Source organism: Colius striatus, chromosome 5 (genome assembly GCF_028858725.1).
Source record: "Colius striatus isolate bColStr4 chromosome 5, bColStr4.1.hap1, whole genome shotgun sequence".
Lineage (NCBI taxonomy): Eukaryota > Metazoa > Chordata > Aves > Coliiformes > Coliidae > Colius > Colius striatus.
This window is the reverse complement of record NC_084763.1, coordinates 30,136,600-30,156,614: the sequence shown is the minus strand read 5'-3', so window position 1 is coordinate 30,156,614 and position 20,015 is coordinate 30,136,600. Positions and strand designations below refer to the sequence as shown.

Sequence of the window (20,015 nt, the reverse complement as noted above, 5' to 3'; positions counted from 1 at the left end):
TGGGCAATACTAAAAGATATGATTCAAAACCTTTTTTTTCAGCCTTAAATCCTAGAAAGGCTCAGAGATATTGATTCAGTTTTGTGAATGGAGGATTGCACAAGCTCATTAACCAAAGTATTATTAGCAGAGTATTGGCAGATGTTCTCTCTCTCTTTAGCACACCACCTCTGTAACAGACACAGGTAATGGGAGTTAGTTATTACAATATAAGACTTTATGATATTGGTGTGTTTGCATTTTAAAAACATCTTCAGAACCTTGTGTATTCAAAGCATCATCCTGGGGCATCAGTTCCAATACGTACTCAGGTTTTGTTCAGAGAGATCTTTGTGAGTTGAGAGAAACAGTTCAAGTGGAGTAGGTTTTAAATAACAGAACAGTTCCCAGAAGATGAGACTCTCAGCCCCCTTGGGTGCTTCATTGGAAGAAAATATGTAAATGCTGACATTTAAAATGCAACTGGGAAACTGAAAATATTTTTAAATATACCAGCTACGCACTTGGAAATCCATCAGGTGTCATTCTGGAACGAGGCTGAGCTCTCAAAATAACAGCTTATTTTGCAAAATGACATGAGTACTACGAAAAGGTGAGGAGAAATCTAGGCACAGGGCTGTTAACAGCTATGATTTTAGCAATCAGCATCCCACACGGGCCGTAAATGGTAAAATAAGCTCTATTTTCTTCCCATTCAAAATTAGTGTATGTAAATTGAATATTGCTCAGGAGAACAGGAAGTCGTGATGTTGGGTTGTTTTTTAAAAGAAACAAACAAACTTGTAAACTTCAATGGCTAAACAGATGTTTGTATCCATTACAGGAGCTCAATTGATTGTGTCAGGAACTGAAACATCTTTTGCATCTCTAGGGGAAGAAGATGGCAGTCCTCTGTGGAAAACCTCAGAAAAAAATGGTTTTGAGCAAACAAAATTCCAATCTGGTATGTAGTAGGTGCTCACAGTTCATTGGAGCAATAGGTAATGGAAAACATTTTTATGTTTTTACAAATGCTTTCTTGATTTGATGTACATGGATGCCATGATGTACAGCAATATACTTCTCTTATTAGTTCTTATGCTAAGATACAGCATGGATGAAAGCATTGTCAATTTTTTCTAAGAGATTCTGGGCCAAAGCTTTCTCATATTACTGAATGCTACCTCAAAACAGTGGCTTAAGTCTTACAGACACAGAAATCCTTCACTATCTGGCTACTCAACTCTGAGTGTGAGCAACACAGTCAAAATGGGAGTGTGTGTATCTGGCTACAAAGGCTTGCCATAGATAAACCGGAATTATTCTGCATCTGGTTGTCTGTTTACAAGACATGTGGCCTTGCCTCCATTGCTACAGCCGTGCCTTGGCTTAGGTTCCCCCTCTTTCCTCACTACTGGCTTGTCATTATAACAGGTTGACACAAATATAAGACACAGAAGAAAAAAACAGTTCTGCTTTTTCTTCTGTAGGCAGCCAAATAATACATATGTAAACAGTGTTTAAAAACAGAAGGTACCATTGGCAAGTGATGAAGTGCTGCTGCCTTTCCTTGATAGGTTCATCAGTTATTAAGGCTTTTTTCTCACAAAGCACATCTCATAGTCCTGGGGGCTGCAGTCCAATCTGTGGGCCCAGGGAAGGAATCAGAGGCTGTGGGCTTTTTGCATGAGGTAGCAAAAAAATTACAGAAATATACGTATGTTTTTAATGACTACAAGGTCGTTGTTTTTAAAGCTTGCCAGAATTCATGACTCCAATCTGAATCTTTTAAAATAATGCTTCTGGATATTTCTCTCATTTAAATAAACTCTGGAATTGCCTTCGATCCACTTGCTATTTTCAAGTTTCGTACTTGAAAATGCAGCACTGTAATTTAATTGACAGGCTTCTTGTCTTCAGCCATGATGCCTTTGGACCTTGGAGAGAAAAAAATAAAGGTTAAAAAAAAGACTTTAATTATGCAGCCCATTTTTATGATAAAGTTTAAGAAACAATTTTAATGAATGTCTGTTTCCCTCCCAGGCATAACATTAACTTAAACTTGTGCATATAGCTTACCTATTTCTCTAAGAAAATGTGCCATTTTGGTCACTGTGTGACCAGCAATATATTTTCTAGATTAAAAAGGGACTAATGCTTTGCAGGATATGTTTATGTAAACATCTAAATCAAAATAATTCCTCTTTTTAGGTCATATATTGGAAATTCTTATCACAAACAATATACTCATAGGATGTCTAGGATGGACTAGATAGGACTTCAAAATAGCTGTACCTGTGATGGTGGACTGTGTCTTGACTCTACAGTTACTTGAATTTTCTTCCCACAGAAGACTCCAGTATAACCAGGACGACAAGAGCATATATTAGGCAATACACATTTGCCTCCAAACAGACACTTCTGGTTGCACACAGCTAAAATATAAGAGGTACATATAAGGCTTTAGTCATGATAACAACTTGGTGAAGCAAAAGTGGCTACTGTCTCTATATACTTGTTCTGCCTACTTCTAGGAACTGAGAACATCGTAGACATTCTCACAGGAAACACCGCTCGATGTAAGGAGATGTCACAGCCAGGGGGAGACAATGCTGTTCTTACGCCTGTCCCATCTCCCTTATGTTTTGATGCAGAATTAATATGGGAACATGCTGAGTGCATGAATGAAACCAAGTTAGGGACCTGAACCATAACTATTTCAAGCTACTGCATGGCCTCTCAGGGCTGCTGCAGTAGTTTCTGGTGTTAGAGCAAGGCCCCACCTACTGTCATGGCTACTGTGGTATTCTGAAGGGCTTCAGAGTGGGCAGAGGAATCTCTACATTCTGCTCTGCCTTTGACACAGATTTGGGTTGTAATACAAGTGAGCTGTAGGACTTCTAGGTGTAATGTATTGCAGAAGCATTCTTAACAGTGCTGAAACGAAAGGTTTACAGGTTATATCCTTCTTACGTCTTTGACACTGGATTCCTTCCCACTGCGGAGGACAATGACATGTACTCGGTCCAATGCACTCCCCACCATTCTTACAGTCCTGAAGACAGATAGCTGTACAAACACCATCACAAAGTTTCATTATATCCCCAGTGATTACATTTATTATTTACACTCCAGACTGCTCCTGAGTGGTTAAATGCTCTCCATATGCAAGAGTCACATCATCCCTGAATAACTATCTAAGAGTGACAGGACATTAAAGCAGAAACATAACTACAAATGAAAAGCCTTACAGCCAAAGCACACAGGGAGATGTACTGGTGCATCACAGCTTGCCACAATATCCGGAAATACTGAATAACTTTGTGTTTTCTATATTTTCCTTTCCAAACCCACACCTTAAAGATATTTTGTCTATCATGCACTAGTGTTAGTGCTGCTGTTGTTGTTCACACAGCGTCAATCAACTCATGAACATACGATCCAAAGTGATTTTCTATGACCCATTTTTTCTGCACATTAATGGCTGCTTAAGCCATAGTCTAAACATCTATTATTTCTCATTGGTTAACCAACTGTTTGATAATCTCACCCCTATCAATACAGGTAGCATTTCGTCAATAAAAATTTCCAATAATTACAAAGAGAAATATAGTGAAAACTGGTTTATCTCCATACCATTAGGGAGGATATTGGCCATATGAATAAGTAAGTCTCAGGTGGGTACCATGGCAGACACTAACACTTTATCTACTGGATTTCTACCACTCATGTTCATGCTGATTTTCATTCAGCTTCTGCTTTTATCAGCATTGGTTCATTTTATTTTTGCACCATCAATATCTTCATTAAGATACAATGTGACCCCAATGTGACTGATGTGCTACCATCAGTCCTATTTCTACCTTTCCCCAAGAGCTTGTGCCCATTGCATTTCAATTCCAATCATTTCCCCCTGTCTCCACAGTTCTACAATCTTTCACTGTACTTTTTTCTATTATATCTTCTTTTATGTTCTACAACAGAAACAGAAATTCTTTCACCTCATTAACTCACCTCGTTGCGGTTGTATTCATATGTATATGTATTCTGAATATGTATTCAGAAATACAGATGCTTCTTATTTAGACAAGAATTAACAATTATTATTTGCTAGGCAACAATTTAAAAGCTATTTTGGTTTCATGATTTACCTTAAGGAACACATGATGTAAGCCCTGTGGCCTAAATTTTGCTGACAAGTTTTAGACAGTTATTTTTAAAATGTGCACATATTCTTGAGTTCTTTGGCATTAACTTCATAATACTTGTGTGGACAGAGCTGTCCTTTAGTCATATTACTTTTAAGGTATGATTCTCCTGTTAACTACAAGATACTTACGTGTGTTACATCTCTTTCCCCTCCATCCTGAAGGACAAGAGCAAATATTTGGCCCTACACACCTTCCTCCATTCATGCACCTTTGCTCACAGACACCTTAAAATCAAACAGAGCTGCCATTTAATATTTTTAACTGATTACAGAATAATTTATTGGTTACTTTCATATCCTGTAAGGATTTTAACGCTGGCTTACTTTTTTCACATCTTCTGCCTGTGTACCCATCAGGACAAGAGCAGATATTATTTCTCATACAATGACCACCATTCTTGCAAGGAGGGCTGCAGATAGCTAAAAGATATAAATAGGAAGAAAAAGCTTTAATTTGCAAAATCAGATAAAAGGAGTCAAGGTTAGCAACTGCATGTGTGCACTAGTACCAGACTACAAAATACACAATGGAACTGGTTGAACACTGCTCAAAAAATTGAGTGGAAGACAAGGCAAATTTTGACCGAATCTAAAAAAAACCCCCATAATTTCTGTTTCGCATCGCTTCTCAGGTGTGGGACTTCATTGTGCATTTTGTGTCTTAAAACCATGTTGTCACACAATCACAGAATGGTCAGAGTTGGAAGAGATCTTTAAGAGGTTATCTAGTCCAACTCCCCTGCTAAAGCACATTCACCTAGATCAGGTGATCTCACAGACTTCCTGATTTCCCATAATCTTACAGAACTCACAGAAAACACAGATTTGTGTTTTCTCACAGGTTTCCTCCTCACGGCAGCTAAGAGAGAAGGGGAGGGAAAAAAAAAATTACCATTTTGACACTGGGCACCAAAGAATCCATGTGGGCAGAGACAAACATCTGGCTTAGTACAGGAACCACCATTGAGACACACAGGGTCACACATCGCTGTGGAAACAGGGTCAGGAAAAGCAGAAAGCATGAAATGATGTCCAAATACCATCTGTAACGTTCCCAGCCACACACTCTCGTGTTTTACACGATGGGAGGGCCCTGCATCCCAGCAACACAGAAGTTGCAGGAGTGTTACCTGTACTGCAGGTAGGTCCGTACCACCCAGGTTTACACTGGCAGATATCTGGAGTAAGACATTGACCACCATTTTCACAGTGTCTGTTGCAAACCACTGCCATCCAAGGAATCGGGCAAAAGCAAAGGAAAAGGTGAGGGCAGGGCATTGGTGGGGGGCATGGTGAGAAAGATATGTGACAAATGAGAAGAAAAAAAGGAATCAATCATTTCTCAAATATTAACACTGCAAATGACATACAATTCCACTAGTTGAAAACAAACTGCTGAATAGATTAATTCTGTCTCAAGGCCATAAAAACCTAGTACCAGACTATAAAGGTAAATAAAATGTCCTTCCTTGTAATTATGCATGGTCTAGTCATATCCAGTGTTAAAAATCTAAACATTTCAAATAAATTCCTTAAAAAATGGTACACTCTGTACTAACAGACAAATGGACCGTGTTACAAGATGGATTTGATGGACTCCAAGAAAGTGTCCTCTATTACTTCAACAAGTGGAGATGCAGGCACATAGTGACTTGAGACTAACAAGCAAAGACATTAAAATATCATGGCTGTGGAAAACCATGACTCACTTCTTCAGGACTACATCTTAGCCTCTTTCTTAGTGCTTAACAAAGAGCAACAAATTTTTTTTGTGTGTGTCACAGTTGAAACTAGAGCAAGAAAAACTGAGACTAAAGAGCCCTGGGATCCGAGGAGAAGCCAAACAAAGGACTTTCTCAATTCAGGATCAATAATGCAGTGGCACATTCAGGTGACAGACTTATAAAAAGCATGTCAAAATCAGGACTCTGAATGACAATGACCAGTATGAAATCTACCCAAAATTTGGAGTTGCTAAATTCCAGCATGTAGAATTCAGTATAAAAAATTTATGCTGAATTTTTTAAGGCTAAGTAATTCCAATTACTTGGCTACAACCACAGCAGATTTTCCAATTTTCATGCCAGGTAAAAAAAAAACCAAAAAACAAAAAACAGAGCCTATAATGTGGCTCTGAACTCAGTTTTCCTGTATCCCAGTTTTTTCTGGCCCACCATTTACTGATACCAACTCCTGAGTGTACCCCAGTGTCTAGCCAATTTAAGATGACAGAAATTAAGAAGCTGTAAGGACCCATTAAACGTGTTTGTTCTGAAGGTGGTATCACACAGACAACATGCTCAATGTTTTCATGTTTGTGAATCATAAATAATAAACTCTTAGCAGTTCTTAATAGTATGGTGTGTTTTCAAAGTTCCATGCAAACTCTAAAAAGCCCAAGCATGGGAGCCTTAAAAGAGACACAGGCATTATGTCACTTACTAGCATTAGACAGAGTGCATCAGAGATTTAAACCATAATTCGCCATCTTACTCATGAAAATTATGGGAAGTGTTCTGTATTCATCCCTCATGCTTTTCTGCTTACTTGTATCACATCTTGGTCCCACAAAGCCGTATGGGCAGGTGCAGAGATTCCTGGCCAAGCAAGTGCCTCCATTTTGACAGGGTGGTTTACAATGTGCTGCAGATATAGAATTATGTTGTTCAAGAAATCACCTCTAAAATGATTCATGGATTGGTTATCCTTTAGTAAAAGGGAAATGTCAATAATTGACAGTAAGCAAAGAACTGGAAATAAAATAAGGAGACATATACAATGTCTTTTGACAAGAATAAGAAACAACAAGAACTTAATTCCAACAGAGTACCCAGATTCCCAACAGTGGTGGTCACCCTGAAGAACAATAATCTGAGACAATGTCCAGACAGGGCTTCCCACTCTTTGGGATTGTCTAGCTTAGAGGCACATCCATTCACTGATGAATTCTTCTACTTACTATGAAAGCTAAATTTAGAAATCTAATCACAAGCAACATTTACAGTGTATATCAAAAAGGAGGGTATATGGATACATGTTACTCCAAGAGTTATGTTTAATTAAAATGAACACACCTCTTTGCTGTTGAGTGCACAGTCATGGAAATTATTTACAGAATTCTTTGGGTATTTATATATTTTAAAGCAAAAAATTTCCTGTTTACCTTCCTCACAAGCAAAGCCACTGTATCCTGGTAAACATTCACAGACATTGGGCTTAATGCACTTCCCGTGGTTTTTGCAATCAGGTCTGCATACAGCTGTGCAAAAAATCAAGAGTGTTCTTCAAATCATTAATTTGTGGACATGAGTTAGCATGGGCTAGATTGAAATGTCACACTTACCGGCCTGACAGCTGTAACCAACATAACCAGGCTTGCATTTGCAAATATTGGGTGCCACACACTCCATATTTTTGCCACATGTTTGTCTACATCTTGCTGAAATGCAATGAGAAAAACAGAAATTAATAAGGAAAATGAAAGTGCCATTTCAGCACAACTGTCTTGACTTACATAATGAACTGATCACACAGAATCCCTTAGGTCCCTGTCTGTAAGTGAGGAGCCTGAGACATATCAGAAAAATATTTTTAAATGAATCCATATGACTAAAAGCCTGTAGGCTATGCCAATGCTAATAAATGAAAATGAGAAAATTCAATACCCTATGCATTTCACTGATCACACAACATACTTTCAAGTCATAAAGATGTCACAAGGTTCTTTTCTGCAAAGCATTTAGTGCTGTTTTTTATAATACCTCTGCAAGTGAAGCCATCTCCATAATAGCCATAAGGACAACGACCACACTTGATGCTTCCATCCTGACTTGGCTCACAAGGAACACCAGGAAAGCAGGGTAAATCAGTACAGGTCACTGCTTTAGGAATTGCTACTTCACTCAATTCTTCAGGAAGTGTTTTTGGTGGAACAGTGACTTCAGCAATAACAAAAGGTAAAGAACTTGCTTTATGCTTGGTGTGTTGCACCCTGTGAGCACTTCCGCCTTTGAAAACTTTGCTTGGCAAAGAAAGCCCTTTGCTTATATTTATTCTGCTGCTAGAAGAAGTCTTCCTGGTGGTCTCAAAATAGCTGTAGGCCTCAGCTTGTGTCCCTGATTTCTTCTCAAGTGATACAGAATGGCTCCTAGAAGATGCAGTCATCACAGCATGTACTGAAGAACACTCTTCCATGTTAGCGAGGTGGTCACTGATGGTGCTGAGAGCATGAGCAACGCTTCCAGGAACAGCAGGTTCTACAGAAGCCTTTCTCTGTGAAGTAAGTGACTTCCAAGCGGTGATTGTTTTGACTGTGGAGGCTGGTAGAGTGTCTCTACTGACCATTTCTGAAGAAATAAATATTTTAGGGACATCTGTAGAACTGGGAATATAGCTTGAGAGGCTTGGAAACTTCTCAGGGGATGACTGTTGAAAATCTACAGCATGTTAGAAAGAAAGGAGTGAAAAAAGTACAGGAATATCATAAGACCTTTTTTTTTTTTTTCTTTCTGAGGGTGGGGAATGTCTTCTAAACAGAAAAACATACAAGTCCGTTCATTCCAGGCTTCAGGAAGTCTCTCCATGAGCTACATCGGAATATATGCAATAGAATCTAACTTCTAACTGTCAGGATTGGAGAATATCAAGTATTCTAGCTACATCATTTCCCACCCTCACTACGGACTTTTCTTAGATGGAAGGAGAAAGCATCACATATACGAGGCAGACAGCTGAGATTTTCCCACACTGCATCAATAAACAGCTTTACCGTCAGTGCAAATTACCAGCTCCTTTTGCTGCTTCCAAACAGCTAACTGAGATATACAGCTTAAAGAAAAGATGCTGCTTATGATTCACCAGTGTCTAAAGCACTAGTAATAAGCCTAGAGTCTAGAAGCAGATATTTAATCGCAAGCAGGTACGTGCTTTTACTTACTGAATACCATGGAAAGTATTTTAAGTGAATAATCCATCACCTTGTAGCAAAAGTATTATCATGTTTACTCTCCATACTTTTTAATTAACTTTAATGTTTATGCATGGGTTTTATTACTGAGATGCTTCACACAGACTGACTCAGCATCTTCATTAAAAGGAGTGCAAACACAAATGAAAACTTCTTCATATTCTGCCCAGGAAAAGTGTGTGGTCTGGTGGGTTGCAGGAAGGAGTATTTCACTGTAATCCCAGAGAGTACAATGTTGTACATGGCCTTTTAGCACTATGGAGCAGAGGAGGAATGAAACTGGAGGAGATTATCCAACCTAATTTAAGCTCTGTCCCTAACCCCATTTAGGACAGGTCTACAAAAGGTTAAACTTTACTGAATCTTATTACAGAGTGCTGTCTCCTACTGCTGGAAGCAAACCATTTTGAAGCTGATGAAGAATTATCCAGCACTGGCAGCAGAGAGTTTTCCTCACATGAGAATTTCTTGCAAAGACAGCCCCAGCAGGTACAGTGCTGGAAATGCCAGCAACAGCCTTTATAGAGTTTTGGAATTAAGACATTCACTTGCCATATCTTTCACCTTTCCTTCGAGTTAAAGTAGGAAAATGGCATTCAACGTACTGCCATAAACTTTTGCTTATCTCATACAACAGATGTCTCTATTCCCATGTTACCTATTCTATGACAGTGGTTAGTCACAAAAAGAAAAGACAATAAGAATGTCATACATCACACTGTCAATAAAATCGGTTGACTGACCTAAGGGATTTGTTGATTTCAGATCAGAATACAACCCTAGTAATGAATTACATTGAGTGAAACTGAAAATGAAAGTGAATAACATAAACCTGACTAGAACCTTTATTTGCCAGCTATATTCTTATCAGTATGTGAATCAGAAATTCCATTTTCTTCATTTAAAAAAACAAATAAACAAACACCTTTACTCCCTCCAGCTTTTCCTGTGGAATCCTTTCTTTCAATATTAGTGTCTTCAAAGCTTTCTGAAAACAAAATATGTGAATGCATATTAGTAGTTATTTTTCTTTCATGTGCCAATAAACTACAGAGTTAAATTTTAGTACATAAAAATAATTCAAAATTCAGAAAGCAGATAAAGAGTTAAACATTTTTTCAATAGAGTATTTTTAAAATACAAATTATTCAGTAATTGTAAATTGTAAATAAATGCTTCAGCAACTTATTTGGCAAGTGCCTTGATCTGGGTAAATACTTCTACATTAAGCAATCTAATAGAAAATTATTTTGTCAGTAATTGCTTGCACTATGAAAATAATGCAGAAAAAGAACTCCCACTTCACTGTATTCTACTTTGAAATAAAAGATTTAGTGTATTTTCTATTTTTTCCAATCACCTGAGAAAAGCATTTTACCACTAAGTGACCCAATGCAGCCTGAGGATGTCATCATCTGAGATTCTGGCCCTGCCATCAACAGTCAGAGGCACAGTCCTGTTTTGCTGACTACTGAAAAGAGTGCTACCTTACTGTTAGAAACATGAAGCACAACCAAACATATTTTATCTGAATGAAAAGCATTCTTAAGAAAAGCAAGTAATTTTACCATAACACAACTTTCCATCTCCTTGCAGATTATCTGGACATGGACCACAATAGTAAGAACCAAAAGTATTGAAGCAAAATACCCCAGGGAAGCAAGGTCTGGATACACATTCATCTACATCATCTTGACAATTTTTACCTGTATTGAAATAAAGATTTTTTTTTTAATATAATATTGTGTCACTAGACTTTGACAGCATGCTCGTAAAAGACTGAAGTAGAACGTATGCAGGTGTTGAAATATAAAAAGAGTATCTATCAAGTCCAAAAAAGTATTAGTACATCTAATAACCACAGCTGATTAAGTGTGATATTTTTTCATCTTATATCAAGTATCTTGCTTATTGCAGAACATGGAAAAGATGGGCTGTGGAGGCTACATGTTATCTGCAGGCATAAGAGGAATCACACTGTAATCAAACTCATCACTCCTATGTCTCACTGTTGCTGAGGTTATCTCTGCAGAGGAAAACAATGGAAATTTGTTCTCATAATATAATGAACTGTTGTATTCATGCAAGAAAAAAAAATCTTGACATAGGTTTCACAAGACTATAGAATTTCTTCATACTGAGTACAATATTTACCATAAAAAAATGTTTTTAAAATAGACAAAATTAGAAACTTTGATCTATCACTAAACATGGTAAATGTGTATAAAGTAGCAATTTACCTTGAAGTTCAGGTGGACATTCACAGTGATAGCTGTTTATTCCATCCACACACTTGCCAACACCACATTGGCTAAGTCTGCAGTCATCAGTGTTCTCTTGGCAGAGATCACCTTCAAATCCGGCCATACACACACAAAGATATCTTCCACTTCCAGGTGGGAAGTTAATGTTTGTCACACATGTGCCATTATTTAGGCAATCACAAGATTTTACACTGACCTACAAGACATATTCAGCAAGACAGTTTTCTTTTTTTAATGAACTGGCAATAAATGCTGTAATTAGAGATCTTAAAACATCTTACTAGTAGGTATCATTTTACTGTCATACTCATTACCTCTATTTCTACCTTAGTCTTTGCATTGCAGTCATCTATCAAAGAAAATGTTAATTTGTGGAGATTCATTGACACAGCTTTCCACAAAAGGAGACCTGATGGGGAAAGACTGGCACCTTCTGGACCAGAATCCAATGTGAAATGAATAGCAGAGCCTTCTGGATCTGAAGCCAAAAACTGATATACAAAATCTTCACCGTAAAAAGTTTGTAGCATAACCAGAGAAGTTTCAAGCACTGGAGGCTGGTTGTCTGTAACAAAGGAGATATTTTCCTCTTTTATAGTAAAAGATGCAACAAACTTATAAAAATTGACAGGAGCATTCCTTTCTATCAAAGAAGTAACATGTAATTATTCATCTTAAATTCTAATATCATTTGATTGGCACAGGAAACATACTAGATAGTTTCATTGTAATGGTAACAACAAAAAGAAATTATACTATGCAAAAGCTTGTAAAAATACAGTGTATAGATGTGTAGAAAGAACTCAGAATTTATCAAATTTAACCACTATATTTTAACTGTGCAGAGATAGTTTGCAGACGAAAGCAAGGGAAGTCATAAAATGCAGAGGTGATTGGTGTTTCCTTTAACAAATAAATAGGCAATGTTAAGCAACACTTGCGAATGTGCTGCAGTGACTATCTTGGCAAAACTGAGCGTGAAGTGATGGAATAGGTTATCCACCTATTGTTCCTAGGAAGGACTTCAACCACATAATAACTTACTGATAAGTCTTAGTCTATTTAGATGTCTGCTCTGTTGAGATCTAACCTATCTAGCAGAAATAATTAGATTTCTACAGACACCAGAAAATGAACAAACAAAACCTCAACACCAGGACAAGCTCTGTGAAAGGGAGAAGCAGAAGTCCTAGGGGTAGTGCAGGTTTTGAAGCTGGGACACAGGAATGAGATTAAGATTGCTAAATTTTGGTTTACAGTGAAATGAATGCTTCAAGCAGGAACCCACTCTCTATAGCATAAACCATGAATAAAGAAGCTGTAATCAGAGCTTCTGAGCTCTGAATAGATTCTGATACCCTGTTCCTAACATCATCCACTCTGGAGAAGAGGTTGTGATTGGTTTTGGGAATTGCTTCTTGTTTGTATTCATCTTCCATTTCTAACTTTGGCAATATTGAATGGCTGTAACATGGAAAACCCTTGACTCTCTAACTGCTGAATGAGTTCCATTTCATTCAGGTTTCATTCATTTTGGCACAGGTATAGCTATCTTGGCTTTCAGTACAAGTTTGAACTAGGAAAAGACTTGTCAAGACAGGCACTTGAAGTCCCACACATACAGGACCCTTCCCAATCCAGGCAGAGTCTTGCCAGCATATTCACATATGAAATCATTGATGGATCACTTGTATTTGAGATGTTATGGACTCGGGTTGATGGGTCAAATTGGATGGCTACTAGTAAAGCCCCAAAAGATGTCTCATTTGTTGAGGGGACCAATATGTTTTGTGTATTCAAAAACTAATATCTAAGACAAAAGAGCTACAACTTCTATGCTATAACTTTGTACTATGGAGAGAGGAAATCAAGAATCTAGACATGAGTCTTCTTTCCATAGTGTGGTTTCTAACTAGACTGAAGTATTACAGCCTTGGATATACTTTCAAGTATTTGTTTAGGCTGTGTATCTATGCCATCAATGTGGATTATGTCCAAATATTAAGTAGCTAACAAATATTATATGCCATTTAATTCAGTTTGTACTCTCCTCATTTGATATCAGACTCATTTCTTGGAAAATATCTTTTATCTCTAAATGCTGAAGACAAACATTTCTGGATATAGCTGTGGCAAATACCAAAAGACTTTAAAGTGCCAATTAGGTTGAGAGTTAATTTTCCTTCGTTATTTGAAGTGGCTACTGTGGAGGCCAGGCAAGAGAAAAAAAAAAAAAAGCTTGACTTTTATATGTATGGTCTGGAAAACAAAATATAATTTTCAGAAATTAGGAGAAATGTAAGATGAAGACAAAGATAAAATTACAAGCTAAAGCAGGAGTTACTGAGTTTTAAATGATACACATAACTAGTTAAATGTAAAACTTCACTATTTCCATAAATTTAAAAACTTAGTAGATTTTCAACTTTGTGCTATTAAATAAACCAACTACTTAGAACTTACTTTCAACAACTGACCAAGTTAACTTTGATACATCAGGTCTGCAGAGTAAGCAAGGGCTGGTTGGATTTGTGTCACCGTCACCATAACAGAGTCCATCTATGTTGCATGTTTTCTCCTTTTAGAGAAAAGACAATGCGATTCATTAATTTTCAGTTATAAAACCAAATAAAGGTGGATGAATTTGTTAAGTGTCAAATAAAATCTAATCTATTTTGCACTTCCACTAAACAACTTAGGCTTTGACAAGTGACAGCATGGGTTTTTTTTATTTGGCTATTATACTAAGTGCTTTCAGTTTGACTTTTTTAATTCAAAACTACCTCATCCCAGCTTCCCTTTCTGTGCTTAGCATTCCTGTGCATGGAAAATCCCTGTTGGAAACAAGAACAGGGTACATTTTCTAGATTTTTTTTCTGCCTGAAAAGATGCATATTTTAATATTAAATATAGAGGGTAATGAAATACATACCTTTAACTTACATAACCCAGATTCTTGTGCTTCGCATGTCTGACAGGCTCCATCATATAATACCATGGTTTTAGAGTTGCTATAAATGAATCCATCATTAGAAATCTGCAAGACGTAGTAAAATGGATTAACTCATACATATCACCACCACGGACTGCTAGCATGAGCTTCAACTCATTAATAAACACAGCTAGCTAGTTACGCTCTCATAATAGTCATCAGAAAACTAATCAATTCGGTCAGTCAATCTAGGTAGATATATGACCAATCAAATGTAGGTGTTTACTTTAGGGTAAACTGAACAGTGTGTAGGCTCTACTGACCTTATTGACTCAATCTCTATGAGAGCTCAGATATCTACCTCACACGGTGAGGTACCTGTAGACTGGGCTCAACTCCATTCTCATAAATGCGCCATGATTTCTAGGGTAACTACCAGGCCATTAATTTCTGCTCTTGAAGAACGTGTGTCCCTGTAGGTCCTAGTGCCTTTGCAGAATACTCTGAAATGGCACTCAACACTTAAGCTTAGGTGATGAAAGATCTCAAGTTAAGCAAGCTATATTCCACTTTTAGTACTGTTAAAAAAAAAGTTAGTATCTATATATTTTCACCTTAAGAGGAATATCAGTAAATGAATATTTGAAATGTTTGTGAGTACCTTTATTTGCCATCTGGCAATGGGTTTATCATCAACCAGATCCATGACATTAGACTGCTGGCCATCGTTTGGTAACTGGCAGTCAACAGCCCTGGCATTTTGGAAAGCAGCTGGCATAGTTAGAGGATGGCCGGGAATCCATTGTCTATCCCTATACTTAAATATTAAGACAGAAAATCCGTTTTTCACTGAAATACATTATGAAATTATTTTTACCAAAGAAAAAAAAATTAATCGCATAGTGTTTGAACCAATGTAATGTCTCTAGATTAGAATGGAGTGGGAAATATTAAATGCAATTATTTGTACACACAGAGTTCTACTTGAGCCTGTTATTGTGGGAGGAAAGGCAGAGAAGTCTTTCCTGTTGCATAGCCCTTATGGCACTGCATTGCCAAGGACAAACAGTTATTCCAGAGAGTAATGGGAGGGTTAAGCAGTGGGTGATCTCCAACAGCATTGATTTGATGTCTGAGTGTCCCTATCACTCTCCATCTCTCCTCCCATGACAGAAAAAGCTTTAGTCAAAGAAACCAATGAGTTTTTTTGGCAGGGCTCAGGTATCATCCTGGGTGCCAGGGCAATACTGGCAGTTAGCCATTAAACTCTTGCACAAGCCAACAGGTTACACCATTAACCCTATAGACTTTTCTTCTAAACTGCAGTGAGGACAAGTCATCAAAGGATCTACCTTGAGAGTTGAAGGTAACAGAATATGGATGACAATACTATCTGACTGAAGTATTGATGTGGAAGTAGGGATAAGTATACTGAAAATAAAAGTTAAATGGAATTAAGAATCCAGACAATCAGAATAATTTTGAGTTTGACTAGGTTTTACTCAGCTGGCACTTTTTTTCAGTTACTGGAGCCAATTGAGACATTTATTCAATTCAAATCCTGACATGGGGAGTCACCCACTGATAAGGCCTTACTTTTTTGTTCAAACAGGAAAAAAAAACAGAAAAAACCCACGTTTGCTGAAAAGACATAGAAGTCATTTTTGTTCCAACAAGACATTTTTCTTTCATTCTATATTCAGTTAAGGAATCTACAGCAAGGGTGAGTAACAGCAAAACAGTTAAACGTTCCTAAATATGTCATTTTTGAGTGCATTTAGTACCATAAGCTTTGATGCGTGATGCTGCCTATTGTGCCAGAAAACTTTTGTTATTAGCTGTAGGCAAGTTCAGATAATTTCTTCAGAAACGTATTAATGTTTCAAACAGCAATTAAATACCGCCCCCCAGATCTACTAACATACTACCTCATTAGGTTGATTGGAAAATTTTACTTCTGCAGTTCAACGTAAATAAGAAGGAACCAAAACTGTATTTTCATTTTGGGAATGTTAAACACACTCTCTTCCTTTACAAAAATCCTAGTAAATTCTTGATCTGTGTAATCACAGGTTCCTTGGCCGTGCCCTACCTAAACCTCTACCAAGAGACGTGCAGAAGTCACAGAATCACAGATTCTGAAGTCTTGCATCTGTGATATATTTCAATACAAAATTCTCTGCATCACGCACAAGACCTACATCCTTTGCATCATGGTAGGACAACCCATGGACAACAGATTAGATATAAACTTTGAAAAGTGAAAACATAAAAATAAGAAGTTCATTGCATATTAGCTCTAAATTCCACCAAAATGCCTCTTCTATGCAATTCTGATCATTTAAATTTAATCTCAAAATATGGGGAGTTCTATTGTTTGTCAAGTCCACTGACATTTGCATAAGTCACTATTACTCCAGCCTGAGACTTAAACAAACAAAATTAAACAAAACAAAACACCCCAACTTTTGTCTCAAGAATGAAATTTTGCTATTGAATGGTTCCCCTTTTGTCATCTTCCCCCCGTTGCCATCATCACATCAATGAAATTAGAAGCCTTTTTTATTCTTGTGTTTAACATGACAAAAAAGCTTGTAATTGCCAATTTTTTACTCCAGGCTCACACTCATAAACTGTTTGCAAATTTGCCTTGAGCAAATTATAGGTCTGAGCAACAGCAGTCTTTCTATACAGATTCCTCTTAGTTTACAGTGTAACATGTTTAATCTGTGTTCAAACCAGGGGTATGGTGCTGACATATATAACTAAATAGCCATGGTACTCTACATCAGGGAAATGGACAACACATCAAAAATGCCTTTCTCTTTCTGTAGTAAATCCTTTATATTTATAAAAGGGCTATTTCAAGCATTAGATTTTAGACAGAAATCATGGTTTTTAACCTTGACGTCCTTCTTCAAAGAGGTGGTACTTCAATTCCTCTCCATAAGCACTTAAAAAAATGAACAACGATGTACTAGTTGTTACTAAGAGGGCTGCCCTTGCCCTTTTCTGATGGATAGCTACCATATGCTGTTATCTTCCTCTTGGCTGCTGAACACTCCCATTCTGTTTTGTATTTCTCTTATAATGGAAGAAATAGCAATCTTGCAAAGACTGAAGTGCCTGCTGCAAAGTGCTGAGTGCTTTTGCTTTTAGCTTCTGCTAAAGCATTGTGTTGTACCCACATCAATTAATAATATGTTTGACATTTTTTTCCCCTCATTCTCTGATAAATTTGAAATGTAATTGTTACTATTCAGGGAGATCTACCTGTAATTTGATGAATTCACATTTCAGATCCAGTGAATCCCTGAAGCCATGTCCAAAAGCTCTCACTGATGTGCAGTCATACTGTCGAATATCACACAGGCCAGTATTCTCCAGCTCTGTAATTTCTGGAGCCTGGTCTTCAAAGTAAAGATTAGACAGTGAATGTCAGTGTATTAGCTCAATCATATACATTTACATTAAGCAACAGGTTTATTTCTATCCAACTAAGAAAACTATGTAAACAAAAAAATCTGGACCCAGATGAAGAAAGGCATAAAGATATTTTATTGTTAAAATTAACCTTAACTTTAAAGCTAGGCCTTTGTCTTTTCTTGGAACTTGATTATTAATGAAGCAGAGAAAATATTCACCTGGTAAACACACACTTATGAGTATGTGTTCTGCTTTCTCATCTTTACATCATACTTGAAGAATAAAATCTAAATGAACCTTAGGCCCCCATAAAAGAAACTGGAAAGGTTACAGTTATGCAATAATTTATAACGGGAAGCTTTTGTTTGAACATTAAACAAAAACATCTTAATTAGACGTTATTTCAGGAAATGAACTAACAAATATTAGAGCACTCAAAAATAGTTTTTAACGAAGCAAAACCAGTTTATTTAACTTGAAGAGTAATTAAGTATTTCTTTTTATTATTCCCTTATCTCTTTTTCTATTTGCTTTTAAATAGGTCACTAAAACAGAAACACCACTGCAAAACAAAATATTAACAGGTTTTGTTCTAAAAGGGCTTTTAACTTTTGGAGTACTTTTCATATTTTTCCAGTGTACTTGCTTAACTGAATTTTAAGTGTATGTCTTATTTACTATAAAACCCATAGTTCTATTTGCTGTTCTTCCTTTTTCTTCACCATAATTCTGCTTCTATCACATCTAACAGCTTACAGAGATCTAATATCACAGAGATAAAAACATCCCACTTACAGCTAATAGGATCACATTGACTATAAAAAATTAGGAAATGGGTCAATATGTCAGATCTTCCCTGAAGATGACAGTGTGTGGAAATGCTGTTCATCTCTTGGGGCAATACCTTGGACTGCAAGCTCACAAAATCGTATTTTTTTTTAAATCTGACATGCCAGAAACTAAGATCATGTGTTGCCCTTAAGAAACAAGAAAGCTTAATAGAAAACAATTATGGCTGTACTAAACTGGAACTAAATTGCTGGGTAACAAACAGGGCTGCCATAGGGAATCCTTGTAGGCATGCAAAAGCAGGAGACAAAGACAGCAAAATAAATATATGTTGCACAATCATTGAGAACATTTACTTAAATAATCGGATTTCCTCCCCACGCTTACCAGATAGCACGCTGCAGTCATAGGAGCTGTAGCCTTGAAAACATGCACAGCCCCATTCTGTACATTCCCCATTACCACCGCAGAGATTGGGACACTTCAATGCAACAAGTAGGCTCTCAACCAATCCTTCAAGTTCCTGTTGGTTGTAACTGATTTCTTCTAAAACTCTTTTCTCACATTCATTCTCTAGAAGAGCTAAGGAAGCTTCTGTCCAACTGAGGTCATCCTTCAACAACAAATCTTTAACACACATATTGATCGCATCTTCTACTCGCCGGCCAAGAAGGCTGCCACAAGTACTTCCTATACTGGAATTTGCTATCGCTTGCTGGCATAGTAACAAAGCACTAGACTCCGTGAGGCCAGAAGGTGTGGGCCAAGAAGGAAGAAACTTTTGGTCTGTGTCAGTGGCATGGTCCTCTGGGAAAAAATAACTATATCCCTTTAAGTCTGTTTGGCTAAGACTTTGAAACAGAACTATGGGGTGGTAATCATAATAATTTTGGCGCTTCCCCCTACTTGGAACAGATTGACTTTTGTGAAGAAAACTGCTGTAATGGTGAGAATTTCTTTTAATGCCTGAGCTTGAATCTTCTTCTCTTTCTACATGAGTATTGCCCTCTGAGGTTGCAGACACACCTGTGTTTAGTAATGATGTTTTGTGAAGTTTGGTTGGATTATCCTCCCTCTGCAGAAGTGTAGATGAATCAATTTCACGTGCAGACGAACGTTTCTTTAATCCTCTGACAAGATCAACAGGACCAAGATACTCAGCGGTGACATCCAGTCCTGGTATCAAAGAAAGAAATCTACCATTTTCACTTTCTTCACAAGACAGAGGAAGTTTAGGCTGAGAAACTGATTCTAGTTTATTTACTGATTGGTACAATCCAGCATCTTCAAGTGCACAGTCACAGAAGACCGTTTTTCTGTAAGTTGTTAAAGAAGCAGGTGTCTTGTCAAACAAGCTATCTCCTGGGGAAATTCTAGAGAAGAAAGACGAAACTGTATTTTAATTCCTTTCATTGCTTTAGTAAAGCAAAGCAAACATCAACACTTTAT

The 20,015-nt window shown here is 37.2% G+C and overlaps 1 protein-coding gene across 1 annotated transcript in view; it reads right to left on the bottom strand.

Annotated features, from left to right (window-relative positions):
• Positions 1 to 1,895: 1,895 nt before the first annotated feature.
• The window catches only part of VWDE (von Willebrand factor D and EGF domains), a 31,945-nt gene continuing 13,825 nt past the window's right edge, over positions 1,896 to 20,015 (bottom strand). The window contains 19 exon segments of the mRNA XM_061996964.1: positions 1,896 to 1,916; positions 2,311 to 2,414; positions 2,953 to 3,048; positions 4,319 to 4,414; positions 4,514 to 4,609; positions 5,082 to 5,177; positions 5,320 to 5,415; positions 6,737 to 6,832; positions 7,353 to 7,628; positions 7,951 to 8,625; positions 10,081 to 10,143; positions 10,724 to 10,861; positions 11,396 to 11,615; positions 11,734 to 11,984; positions 13,883 to 13,997; positions 14,352 to 14,456; positions 15,013 to 15,168; positions 17,625 to 17,761; positions 18,954 to 19,939. Of these exon segments, the coding sequence (XP_061852948.1) occupies positions 1,896 to 1,916; positions 2,311 to 2,414; positions 2,953 to 3,048; positions 4,319 to 4,414; positions 4,514 to 4,609; positions 5,082 to 5,177; positions 5,320 to 5,415; positions 6,737 to 6,832; positions 7,353 to 7,628; positions 7,951 to 8,625; positions 10,081 to 10,143; positions 10,724 to 10,861; positions 11,396 to 11,615; positions 11,734 to 11,984; positions 13,883 to 13,997; positions 14,352 to 14,456; positions 15,013 to 15,168; positions 17,625 to 17,761; positions 18,954 to 19,939 (3,823 nt within the window).